The sequence below is a fragment of the Mustelus asterias genome, chromosome 20, assembly GCF_964213995.1.
Source record: "Mustelus asterias chromosome 20, sMusAst1.hap1.1, whole genome shotgun sequence".
Classification (NCBI taxonomy): Eukaryota; Metazoa; Chordata; class Chondrichthyes; order Carcharhiniformes; family Triakidae; genus Mustelus; species Mustelus asterias.
The window spans coordinates 66,881,624-66,895,825 of NC_135820.1; the positions used below are offsets into that span (position 1 = coordinate 66,881,624).

Here is a 14,202-nt window from a genome sequence, read left to right on the forward strand (position 1 = left end):
GGATGATGGTACTCCACATGTTAGAAGGGAAGGAATTATCCGGCATACATCTTGATCTAGTAGCGGAACCCACTACTGAAAGCAGGTTGCCAGCACTGTTAACCAAAGAAAGTCTAAATGGGAAACTTTTTCTTCTGAACAAGATAAATGTGGTTCTAATGTATCTTTTCTTTCCCTGCATCGTCTTATAATGACATTAATGTGTGGATGTAAATTTTTCCAGGGATGACGATGATATTAATGATGTGGCATCTATGGCTGGAGTTAATCTTTCTGAAGAAAGTGCACGCATTTTGGCAACAAATTCGGAACTGGTGGGCACTCTGACGAGATCATGTAAAGATGAAGCATTCCTGTTTGCTGCACCGTTGCACAGAAGAATGTTAGAAATAGGTAAAGAGATGTCTACCCATTTTCACAGTATGGTTATCTTCTGAAAACTTTGTGAAGGGACCAGTGCAGTAGGAAGTCTTTTCAAGACATCTGCTTTCAGACTTTAAAAAAAATTAATTTACAGGAAATGGGTCTCCCTGGCAAGGCCAGTGTTTATTGCCCATCCCTAATTCGCCTTGTGAAGGTGAGCTGCCTTCTTGGACTACTGCAATCTGGATACAGTTAGCTCTTAGGGAGGGAGTTCCATGTGATTAATTATTCCCCACAGTGCCAGTAGGTGGGGAGTTGCAGGTTTTTGACCCAGCAATATTGAAGGAATGGTGATACATTTCCAAGTGAAGACAGAATGCGACTTGGCAGTGGTGGTATTCCCATGTGCTTGCTGCTCTTGTATTTAGGTAGTAAAGGTCACAGATTTGGGAGGTGCTATTGAAGAAATATTTCAAAGTATCCCTAAGGAAAGTTTTTTACGTAACAAGCAAGAAGAAACTAAAAATGCCAAAGTCAATAAGCGGAACCTTAAGCAAGGTTAGATCTTAATCAGCCAACAGAAATTGCTAATTAGCCACAGTTGTGGCCATGGCAACACAGTTTTAGCTATATGCACTATTTTTAATAGATGCACTCACAATACAGATAATTCAAATCTGTATGTTTACTTAACAAACATTTACCATCATTCAGTAACCAAAGAAATATAGCACTCAATTATCACAAAAAACATAGGCACTGATTTTCACCTCATCATTTTACCAACAAACGCACAAAAAGGCTCAAGCACATCTATGTACAGTGTGAATGAGCATTGAAATCTGATCCCCAATAATGGTGACTTGCTTATTTTTTTAAATGTGCTGATGTGAAATGTAATTAGCCACATGTGGACTCCCAGATAGCCACATGCGGCTAGTGGTTGTCATATTGGACAACCACTGTGTTAAAAGCACAATTTGCATCAGTAAAGGGGGAATGCTATATTGATCCAACTAGGAGTACTTAACCTATCTAAAAAGTATTTTAACTTCCTTTTGGGAACAGGTAAAAAACATGGAATTACTGACGTTCATCCTGATGTAGTAAATTTTGTGTCACATGCCACCCAACAGAGATTACAAACACTTGTAGAAAAAATATCTGAAGTTGCACAGCAGAGAAACATCTCATACAAGGTGAGTTACTGTTTATTTTCAATTTGATCTCGCATTTTGAAAATATTTGAGTTGCGTCATCAATCCTACCAGCAAAAGATTCATAAGCTCAATGAAGTTGTATCCCCTTTTAAATTACACTGATCAGTTACAGGCATTTGCTGTAATCTTAAAACCGCTATAAACTGCTCCCTCCACCCTTCTCCAGAATATTGATTGACATTGGGATATAGATCCAGGGGCACCAGTGACTCTTGCCCCACCCCACCCGCCAATCCCAGGTACATCATGATCAGAGTAGAATGACTCCAATCGTAAAACTGGGCAGTGAGTGGTACCAGGAATCTGAAAATGGGGGAGAATTAGAACCTCGCCTGATTCTCTCCTCAATTAACATTCATTTGAGTTTCTTGTCAGCAAGCGTTACTGATTTGCTATCAGAAGCAGAAACTCTAGCTAACTCCATCATTCCCTTCCCCAGCCTGAGACACTGAGCCCACGCTTAGTATCTTTGCAGTCACCTCAACTAACTCAGTATAAACAGGAACTAAAAGTTTTTAATGGAAGTACTGCAGAACAGTACATCTTTGAAGATTTATTGACAGAATGTTAACATTTTTACTTAGTTCACACTAGCCACAGCTATGTTATAAACGTACTTTTAAAAATGATAAATCAGCACTATATTGCTTTACGTAAAGCCGTTGCATTTAAAACGAAACAGAAAACATGTGAATGATGGTTTTAAAAAATAGTTTTGTGTTAGTTGTACACAGAATTATTTCTCATTTTCAGCAATTTATTTTTGCTATTTCATTTATTATCAGCAAACAAAGCACTGTTCCATGGGGCAATGAGCAGAACATTCTTCCCTCACCCAACACGACTGACTGTATATCAGAGGTTTTAATCAAGATGTTTATAGGTTGAAACGCTACTCTTCAGAAACCTGCATAAAACGATAAACTAGTGATGGGACGGTCTGTTTGTCAAGGTTTCTAGATAGGAATTACTTTACTACTCCTGCAAACAATAAATAATTTCCGATTACCTTTTGATTTCAGGAGGACGATAGGTATGAGCAGTTAAATGATGTGAGGTCACAGCTCAAGTTCTTTGAGCAACTTGATCAAATAGAAAAGCAGAGGAAAGACGAACAAGAAAGGGAAATTTTAATGCGAGCAGCAAAGGTAAGCAACATTAAGTGGAATTTATGTGAAGTCAAACAGAAGGGGATGTTGTAATGAATTAAACTCTCCGTTCCATTGAACATGTAGTGATGGCTTGCTAAAATTTAATGTAGCACCAACATTACATGTTGGATGCGGAGCTAAAGTCAACACTGATACAGATATCATATGCACATACTCAATCTGGGTACTTGTACACTTCATATGTTCTTAGCCAGTGGTGTTAAACAAATTGTAGGTTCTCTGTCACCAGCTTCACCATTTCTGCTGTAAAATCGCAGCTCTTACAGTAGACATATTCACCTGTTTTCAAATATATGTTTAACAAGTTGAAACTAAGACCAGCATAAGCATGTATAATGCAAGAGGAGACTGAATTAGCAAGTGTGTGCTACTGAAAATTTCTTATTATTTTCTGATTGGATACGTGGTTCTTGTGGTTTTACCATCCACCCGATATAGCCAGCAAATTGCATTGACTCCAATGCACCAGCTATAAGCAATGGAGACTGTTATTTTGACTGCCATTACTTGACACATTGTAATCAACCAGAAAAAGAAAATTCCTTTGTTTTGCTTCACTCAATCCACAAACCTGCACTTTATTGGGCTAGGTAAGTTATTGCGGGTTTTAGTTAGTTGAGTTGAACTTGCACACAGCACACTTTCATTACATAATCACTATATTGGTGCTGATGCATTATTTGAGTTAAGAATGTCACAGTAAATCATCGGTCAGTGAGACAACATCTGTGGAGAGAAACAGCGTTAATGTTTCAGGTCGATGACCTTTCATCGGAATTGAAGAAAGAAATGTAAGAGTTTTTGAGACAATGGAAAAGAAGAGACATGCGAGAATAGGAACTAAATACTGCAGATGCTGCAAATCTGAAATAAAAGCAGATGACCTAACAAAAGATCTCATGGCGCCAATGCCAACGAGAGTGGTAATATGCTATATAGCCATTCATTGCCTCATCTGGATTTTGTTTCTTTAAAAGCAAATTTAAAAGAAAAAAATGACAGTTACCACTCACTGGCTTTTGCATCGTGAAATCCGTTATTTGTTAATGGCTTCTGCCTTCCACCCTTTACAGACCTTTCCTTTTGAACTTCCTGCCCCCCTCCTCCTTCCACTAGATTAAAAACTCTTACGTTTCCATCTTTCTTCAGTTGTGATGAAAAGTTATCGACCCAAAACCTTCATTCTGTTTCTATAAACACACCTGACCTGCTGAGTATTTCCAGCACTTTTTGTTTTTATTTCAGGTTTCCAGCATCTGCAATATTTTGCTTTTGTAACAGTAAAATCATTGCAGCTTAGAATATAAAATCGAAAAGACATTGTCATGAAGTTTGTCTCGAACGATGTAGTGAGTTGCAAGACAGAACCTTTGCAGGAAATTTGAATGATCAATCTCAACCCCAGTATGCTGGAAAACAAGTGCTGTACTCTTTTACAATTACCATCTTATTCCATTTCACCATCAGTCTCGATCCAGACAAGAGGACCCCGAGCAACTTAGGCTAAAACAGAAGGCCAAAGAGGTAAGGTTAATCCTTTATTCCCCCTCCCCACAGCAAAATGGCGTATGTACTGATTTTGTAGTTGTACAAAAGACAATTCTCGGAATGCACTGGAAAAGCGATACCTACAACAACATAAGTGGAACACCTAGTTATGTTAGTTGATCTGAGATCAAACTTAATCATAGATACAAATAACACAGTAAAAAATGTGCAGAGGGCAAGCATTTGCAGGAAGATTCCACAAACTTTTTTATTGACCAAAGTGAGTAAGCGATGGCCCAGTGATATTATCGCTAGACTATTTATTCAGAAACTCAGATAATGTTCTGGGGATGTGGGTTCGAATACCGCCACGGCAGATGGTGGAATTTAAATTAAATGTTTTTAAAAATCTGGAATTAAGAATCTACTGATGATCATGGGACCATTTTCGATTGTCGGAAAAAACTCATCTGGTTCAATCCTTCAGGGAAGGAAATCTGCCGTCCTTGCCCGGTCTAGCCTACATGTGACTCCAGAGCCACAGCAATGTGGTTGATTCTCAACTGGTCTCCAAGGGCAACGAGGGATGGGCATGTCCCGCAAATGAATAAACAAAAGTAACATGCACATCACTGTAATAGATGTCTTTGTACAAAGATTAACTAAATGGTTACTTTATATAGTATTGTGTCAGAATAGATTTACTCTTAATTTCAAACTCCCTAAGGAACACACTTCAAAACCATACTTGGTGACACTGGTTAGTTGACTGGTTCAAGTGGTTGCAGGCTTTAGAAAAAATAATGGCCTCCAATATATTGAAAAAGTCTTGAATTTAAATATAACACTCACCTCACAAATATCTGTATATGGGATTTTACTGCTCTAGCAAGTTATTTCATTTATTTTACAAGCGCAAAATGAGCAAACTACAAAGTAACTAGGAGATCTAACAAGGCATGAGCTCATAAACCCAGACCAACACTTAGATTCAGTACTGAGAGTGGGGCAACGTTGTTCAAAGGGCTGACTTTTCAGTGGCATGTTAGAGTTTAATTGTTCAAGCAAATGCGAGAACTGTTGGGAGGGAGTTCTTCTGCTGCCTTGGCCAATATTCCTCCTTCAAACATCTAATAAATTGCCTGTCAGTCTTCTCTCCCATGGAGGACAACCCCAGCTTCTCCAATCTATCCAAGTAACTGAAGTTCCTCATTTTTGGAACCATTCTTGTGAACTTTTTCTGCCACCTGTTTTTAACATCCAGCCTAAAGCATGGTGCCCAGAATTGGACACACACACAGTTGAGGCCAACCCAATATGTTTCAGAAAGGTTAATCATAACGTCCTTGTTTTTATATTCTGCCCTATTGATAAAGCTCAGGATTTATAGAATCATAGAATCCCTATGAAGGAGGCCATTCAGCCCATTGAGCCTGCACCGACAGCAATTCCACCCAGGCCTATCCCCAAAACCTCACATATTTACCCTGCTAATCCCCCGACACTAAAGCGCAATTTAGCATGGCCAATCAACCTAACCCCCACATTTTTGGACTATGGGAGGAAACTGGCACACCCGGAAGAAATTACACAGATGCGGGGAGAAGATGCAAACTCCACACAATCGCCTGAGACCGGAATTAAGGCAGCAGCGCTAGCCACTGTGCCCCCCAATGCTATATTAACCATTTTCTCAACTTGTCCTGCCGCCTTCAACGATCCATACACATATCACCCCAACTGTCTCCGATTCCTTTTAGAATTGTATCTTTCATTTTATATTGCTTCTCCTTGCTCTTCCTACTAAAATGAAACACTTCACATTTTGCATTACATTCATCTACCACCTGTCCACCCTTTCCACTTTAAGTTTATCACTGTCCTTGTCACTGTTCACAATACTTACAAGTTGTGTCATCTGCAAATTTTGAACACATAAGGACATATTTAACAACTTCTAGAAGCTAAAATGTTAAGCTAGATAAGATGGTGAGATGGTGGCTAGCATCCCCCCCCCCCCCCCCACCCCCCAAAACCCCGCAGTGTGTTTTCTGTCAGTGGAGGAGACTTACCATTGGCCATTGGCAGGATCTCCCAGTCCTGCTGAAGTCTCAGAATTCTTGTGTGGCTTAGGCACTGCCAGGGAACAACCCACAGTGGGTGTTCGCCTTCAGCGGGACAGGAAGTTCCTACCGGCGGGACAGGCTGGAAAATCCCACCCTGTGTTTACTTATCCAGCATTTATTGACATTGAACCACTTATCAAATTGTAATGCTAGAACTTCATTCAGAACGTTAATTATTTTCATATGAATAATTGAACATCTCTTTGATTCCCAGATGCAACAACAGGAATTGGCTCAGATGAGACAGAGAGAAGCCAATTTAACTGCATTAGCTGCCATTGGCCCCAGAAAGAAGCGGAAGGTTGATTCACCAGGACCTGGGATTGGAGCTGGGGCAGAGGTACTGTATAAAAATTGATCATTAATCATGCAACACAAGGTTCAAAGGGAGATGATTTATTTTGGTCCCATTTAAGTTATGAGAAAAAAATATATTTTTCACCAATACTATTAGACATTTAAGTCAAGGATTTCGTACATAAATATCTATAACAGTACTCGGCTTTTGGCTGTCCAGACTGTTTTGGTTAGTTTAAGGGACGCATTTGTTGGTTGGTTTATTTGGTGGGTGGTGCCTGCTGCACACAGAGGCACAGAAGTCATGCTGGGGACAAGAGCACATATTGCATAAGCGACTGCCAACAGTTGGTGTCGGGCGAGGCAGCTGCTGGTGAAGAAAAAGTGTTGAAGGTAAGAGGAGCCCAACAATAAACTTACCCTGCCTGGAGAGAGTGTTTCCATGAGGGGATGGGGCTGATCAGAGGGATGGTTTGGCACAGGATGTAAGGAATGGAATGAGGATGGGAGGGTGGGTGAAATGATGGTATTAGTTACGTGTGGTAAAATGGTGAGGATATTTGTTTGATACAATTTATTATTTTAAAACGTCTTTGTTAAAAATAGAGATTCACTGGATTTGAATGAAAGGTTTTAGTAAAAGGTTTTACGGTGGCACAGTTGTTAGCACTGCTGCCTCACAGCGCCAGGGACCCAGGTTCAATTCCAGCCTCAGGTCACTGTCTGTGTGGAGTTTGCACTTTTTCCCCATAGCTGCGTGGGTTTCCTCCGGGTGCTCCGGTTTCCTCTCACAGCCCAAAGATGTGCGGGTTAGGTTGATTGGCCATGCTAAATTAACCCTAATGTCAGGGGGATTAGCAGAGTAAATGAAGGTTACGGGAATAGGGCCTGGGTGGGATTGTGGTCATTACAGACTTGATGGGCCTAATGGCCTCCTTCTGTACTGTAGGGATTCTATGATTCTATGAAAGCAGTGGTGTGAATTAAAAGACTACATCAGCATTGATGATGAAGTTGATAACAGTCTTTAGCCTCCAGAGTTTCTACACAGTCAAACTCTACACAAACGTAGAATCAAGGAAGGAACAATTATAATGTTGCTATAAAACTTGAAACCTAAACAAGGGCCTGGATTTTTAACTCCGAGGCAGGAATTGGAAGGCAGGGTTTTCCAGTAGCCGTGGCCTTAGTTGGCCTGGAGAGAGGTCTGTTCCTTGTTCACGCATCCATGCAGCTGATGTAAAACCTAACAGCTTCTAAAGTCTGGCTGCCTCCATGCAAATATAAAAAGTATCTTAATAAGCCCATAACAATGTTAAGTGGGACATTAATGTGCACAAGTCTGGGTTCTATCCCATGTTCTTTCCCACGCTGCACAAAATGGCGCTAGGTGGAAACAGAGGCAAGATTTCTGGCTGCCCACTTGGCAACCAATTTGTTTTAAGCCATCCTGTCTTTGTTTTGTCCAATTTCAGGACCACAAAATCTGGCCCAGGGATTTTGTCGTGGAACAAGATTTGTAATTAGGAAGCTGTTTTCTTCAGCGATAAATGCGGAAATTATACCAGGCTGGGTTCAGGAAAATATTGTTTATTCACTGAAATATATTGAACTCCCTCAAAAGTAAACTTGCTTTTTCAACTCAGGAGAAGAGAGTTCCCAAACAGACTTTCATACAAACCAGTCATGGGGTCAGACTGTTGACTAAATTTGTATTTATATTCCTGGGTCTGTTTTGACACAGACGCAACTTTATGTACCTTTTCCCAGATTGAGAAATTTTGATACTGTCTTTGGTGAACGAATAACTAGAAATCATGTATTTAAAGAGGTACAGTTGCAATGAAGATACTAACTTGACCGCCAATGTTAGCGGATCTCATTAACTCCGGCTTAAAACTATTTCAAATCCCTTTCTCTCCACTATCTCCTGCATGTTACATTCGGACGAAATTCAGGCATCTCTGTCAGCTCCACAAACTTGTGGCCAAAGGGATATCCTCTTACAGGCAAATGGAAGGACACAACTCCAACTCCTTACACCGACTACATTTTCATAGAAATCATAGAAACCCTACAGTCCAGAAAGAGGCCATTCAGCCCATCGAGTCTGCACCGACCACAATCCCACCCAGGCCCTACCCCCATATCCCTACATATTTTACCCACTAATCCCTCTAATCCACGCATCCCAGGACACTAAGGGGCAATTTTAGCATGGCCAATCAACCTAACCCGCACATCTTTGGACTGTGGGAGGAAACCGGAGCACATGGAGGAAACCCACGCAGACACGAGGAGAATGTGCAAACTCCACACAGACAGTGACCCAAGCCGGGAATCGAACCCAGGTCCCTGGAGCTGTGAAGCAGCAGTGCTAATCACTGTGCTACCGTGCCGCCCAATTTTATTCATATTGACTTACATATTCAGCTATTTAATATGAAATCTGTAGCGAGTATTAGTTCGAGTTCAGGTTTTAATCGACGGTAACTCACTTTAACATCTTGCACAAAGAAACTGAAACTGCAGTAATCCTGAAGAATTTTCTGTTTTAAAAAAAAACCCTAAATAAGCAATAACTTCATGGGGAAAAGGTTGTTTCTCATTTGTTAACCAAACAAATCCACAAAGTTAACCAAACAAGTAACTCTAAATATATTATGCCACAAATATGCAAGCTTGAATATACAATTGGCAGTATGAAGTATCTCACTTGCAAAGCATATTTCAGATTGTCCTAGATATAGTCCTAGATAAAGTTGGTGAAATTTCAATTGGTGTATATTTCAGTCCCTTCCACCACTTGCTACGAATCTTTGAGTTTACAATTGAAGGTAATATGTTATCCATTATTTTCCTCTGCTTTAGGGGCCCAGTACGGGCGGAACACCAGGTGCCTCTGGAGTTGGAACAGCGAGGCAGTTCACACGGCAACGAATAACAAGAGTCAACCTCAGGGACCTTATCTTCTGCTTGGAGAATGAGCGTGAGACAAGCCATTCACTAATGCTGTACCGTGCATTCCTTAAATAAACGTCCTGGGTTGATTTGTTTTTTTTTGACTGAGACAACCTTCTGCCATTTCTTTTTCTTTGCTTTTTTTTCGGGGGGGAGGCGGTGGGGAAACGGAGGTAAGAAAAGAGAGAGGTGGAGGGAGAACAGCTGGAATCTGTGAGTGGGAGAATGTTTTAATGTTCAGCTTTACATTAACTCTTATGTTCTTAAACTTTTGAATTTTAGTTAGAAAAATGAATACAGCGAGACCTGTGGATACTTTATTTATAAAATAAGAAAGTCTGATCACTTCTTGTCTCCTGACTGAGTGGCCTTCTTGCCAAACAAGCCATATTTAAAAACTGATTCTGATTTCACCAGTGTATAATTTGCCAACTTTTTGGCAGATTAGTAGCAACTTGAGACATTTAAGTATTCTGTTTTTGAATCATTTGGCTTAAAAGACTTTGAATTATATGGGTCTGAAGCTAGCAACCTTGGATCATTTTACCTTCAAGGACATGGAGCAAAAAACCATTTTCATTATTGTACTTTTTATCCACTTTTCATTGTTTCCATTCTTTTTGCTGTATTTTTTTCTCAATTTAGCCTTTGTAAATGTATGGTTTGTGAAGAGTTAGGAGAGTTTGTTCAGCGGTAACTCTGCGGTTCTCACCATGTGATTTGCATGTCAAGAGGCTTCCCTCGGAAGCCTTTAAGAAGGGTTTATTTTGTGAATGTTGTAGGGCATTTGTAAAAAGAAAAAAGATGCTTTTTTTTATTTGATACAATACATGATGCCGTAAAGGATTTTAAAAAAAACTTTTCTGCATAAATATACATTACTTGCACTGTGTTGGCTACCTAGCTAATGTAAAACTTTAGTTAAAAAATCTAAGAAATGGTGAATTGTGAAAGGATTGTTTCTTGGTATGAATCACGTGTAGAAAAACAATTTGCTGGTGTCTATCAGTGAGCTAATAATTTGTACATAATTTTGGCACATAACATAAATTGCTATGTAAACCGTAATTATTTTGGTAAAAAGACTGTATGCAAGCTATGGGCCTACTTAATGGTAACCAGAGCAATGTCCCTTCTTTGTATCTATTTTTTTATAAAAAAATACTAAATTTTTCTTTATATTTTCAGAGGTTATTGTATTAAATGATTGTCTATCGATAGGACATTATGATTGTAAATATTTTTGCTTTCTTTGTGTGTAATTTTATGTTGTTAAAAGAAACATTTAAGATGCTATTAAGCTGATGAGTTCTGTCTGTAAACTGAAAACTAATCAGTATTTTTACCAATGCCTGAAAACTGTTACACCCTTGGTCTTTTACAAATCCTGTCTTTCCATTTTTCATGTAAATTTTGCACAGTTACTTGTTAATATGTAAATATTTTACTTTCAAAAAAGGAAGTTTTTAATTACTATTGTTTTATATAGGATTGAAAGAGAATTAACTCCTTTATTAAAACAATGAATTTATCTGTATTTTGCTTACTGTCTTTATTGGGGCATGAATTCACTTTGCTAAGTTTAAGGTTGTTCATTTAGGTTATATGTTTCTGTCAGACTCCTGTGAGCGATTGGACAAGCTGAGAAAAATATGTGAATTCCTCAGTTTAAAATAAATAAGCAACTCTGTAGTGAAGATGTTTTGCAAGCGCTTGTTTAAGTTTATTAATTAGTGTCACAAGCAGGCTTACATTAACAATGCAACACGCGATGCACTCCAAGGGATTAAAATAATGCAGTCAAATGCGATGAAAATCTCCTTTGCGAAGAAATGAGGGGTCGGGAGGATCGAACTTGTTTTCAAAAGCTGTTGTTTCTTTTTCAAAACTCTGCAGTAACTGGTCTGTAGTAGCAATGAAGTTACTACGAAAATCCCCCAGTCACCACACTCCGGCACCTGAGGGAGAGTTTAGCATGGCCAATACACCTAACCAGCACGCCTTTCGGACTGTGGGGTGAAACCCACACAGACACTGGGAGAACGTGCAGACTCCGCACAGTCAGTAACCCAAGCCGGGAATCGAACCTAATTCCCTGGCGCTGTGAGGTAGCAACGCTAACCACTGTGCCACCGTGCTGTCCGAGTCAAAACAGGATTGGGCTTTATTCTATTGTTGAGCATCATTTTTGAAATCTAGTTTCTTACTGTAATGTTAAAAATCTTGAGAAAAGTAGAAAGACTAAGCAGCAGCTTAGCAGTTAACTGCATTATTCATAGTGGCCCAAAGTCAGCATTGGAAAGGGGATTAAGGAAATTTATTCATCAATCTTGATAACAAACTCTCACTATCTGATAGATGGTTAGACCATCTCATTTTATTAGATGTCTGGCAAATTATTCAGTATTATTTTAATTAGCGTGATTGTTATCTAGTTGGTAATGATGTCTCGGTGATTCAAATTTCTTTATAATTTTTAAGTAATGTAATGAATGATCAGTTTTTTGTTCTTGCCATTGGTGCTTTCTGTACACATTCAAAAGAAAATTGCCAAGATCCAAATTAATATTCCATCTTTTCACCGAAAAAGATCAGAATCCAAAGCTAATGTGAGAGTAAGTTTCAAAAATAGATTGCTGGTCACAAATGGAGGAAAAAAATTGTAATACTGAAGGAAATCCTGATAGCGAATGATGTGGTATGTTACCTGTTATGTTGTTCATCTTCTGTGGGTGTAAAAGAAATCAAAAGCAAATCAGTTCTGTACCTATGAACTGTTTTACAATTCAAAACTGAATTTGACCATTGTGTAGAAATTAATTTTAGAAAGCTTTAAGAAATGTTCTTTTTACCTTTGCCTTTGATATCCAGCCAGATAATTGCCACCAGGACGATCCTCCCAAAATGTATTATTTACATTGAGTCATGGTTAATTTCATTTATCTAGATTATGCTCTGGGAGTTACAACCTTTGATGAATAGAATTTTACATTGCATGGACTCGCAGTCTCCTGTGACCCCACGTAAAACTTGCTCATCTCCATGCTAAAGCAACCTCCAAGAAACTCAGTTCACTAGATTGATTCCAGAGGTGGGGTTTGTCATACGAAGAGAGATTGAACAGGTTTAGGCCTACACTCTCTGGAATTTAGAAGAATGAGGGGAGATCAAATTGAGGTATACAAGATGATAAAAGGTATGGATAAAGTAGACATGGAGCGGATGCTTCCTCTTGTGGGTCATTCTAGGACGAGAGGTAGCAAATTTAAAACAGAGTTGAGAGAAACTACTCCCAAAGGGTTGTGAATCTGGAATTCGCTACCCCAAAGTGCGGTGGATGCTGGGACAGTGAGTAAATTTAAGGAGGAGTTAGACAGATTTTTAATTGGTAATGGGTTGAAGGGTTATGGGGAGAAGGTAGGAAAATGGGGATGAGGAACATATCAGCCATGATCGAATGGCGGAGCGGGCTCGATGGGCCGAATGGCCTAATTCTGCTCCTATATCTTATGAACTTGTGCCGAATCGTTCCCCCCCCCCCCCCCACCTTGCCAACTTCCAAAAATTCCAAATTTGTTCAAGATTTCAACACTGCTCCCAATCATTGGGAACCGTTCTTTCACTCTTGAACAAAATACAGCTGAAGTTTGTCTACTGATAGGAAACTCCTGTGTCACATTTATCATTTAGACTTCCCTCTATCACAGTCTTTTCCTGCGAACTAAGTCAGCATTCACTCCTGCTTCCTGCCTGCATTGAAATTGAGCTTTGGCACTGCCTCATTCACACTCTTTGGCAATATCTCTAAACTGTGAAATTACTGATCTTCCTCAATCTTTCTCAGACAATCCTTGTGTTTTTAAAATGTAAACTCTAGTGGCAAAGCTAAGTTATTATCTGTTAGTATTATCTGTTTGCTACCTCTCGTCCTAGAATGCCCCACAAGAGGAAGCATCCGCTCCACGTCTACTCTAATAAGTAACTTGAATTACACAGCATCTGAAAGTTTAGATTAGTTGAGATGGACAGTCATCTGAACTGATTTGGTTTGATTTATTATTGTCACATGTATTAGAATAAAGTGAAAAGTATTGTTTCTTGTGCACTATACAGATAAAGCATAAATAGAGAAAAGAAACCTCTACTTTAATCAAAACGGGAGATGGGAAACAGCAGATCAAAAGGATAAGAGTACAGAGCCCCTGCATTATTACAAAGATGGTGACATTGGGGAAAAAACCTTACCAAAAAACCGGTGTGTTTCTCTCCGGATCTTACGACACTGTCAAAAATAATCAAGGGGGGTGGCGTGTTTCACACCAGCATATAGGGGCGGGGCCTCAACATGCCAGCAAAACCCGGCTGCTCAGAGATCGGGGTGCCATCTTTAAAGGGTGCTCCGATCAGAACCTGAGTAAACCGCCCCACCGCAGAGGTCTCCAGCCCAATTGGAGTCAGCATTCATTCCAACCCCTGATCGTCAGCTCCTTCTCGTCGTCCCACCCCCAGCCAATGGCCATCGCCAGCATTCTCTTCTCTGTCTGCTTCTGGCCACAAGCACAACTGAATGAATCT

At 39.7% G+C, this 14,202-nt stretch overlaps 1 protein-coding gene across 1 annotated transcript in view; it reads left to right on the forward strand.

Moving 5' to 3' along the window:
- The window catches only part of taf4a (TAF4A RNA polymerase II, TATA box binding protein (TBP)-associated factor), a 71,370-nt gene extending 60,207 nt beyond the window's left edge, over positions 1–11,163 (forward strand). The window contains exons 10-15 of the mRNA XM_078236739.1: positions 224–393; positions 1,432–1,562; positions 2,606–2,731; positions 4,223–4,279; positions 6,584–6,709; positions 9,538–11,163. Coding sequence (XP_078092865.1) covers positions 224–393; positions 1,432–1,562; positions 2,606–2,731; positions 4,223–4,279; positions 6,584–6,709; positions 9,538–9,702 — 775 coding nt within the window. The 3' untranslated portion in view covers positions 9,703–11,163. The remainder of the gene's footprint in view (positions 1–223; positions 394–1,431; positions 1,563–2,605; positions 2,732–4,222; positions 4,280–6,583; positions 6,710–9,537) is intronic.
- The last annotated feature ends 3,039 nt before the right edge of the window (positions 11,164–14,202 follow it).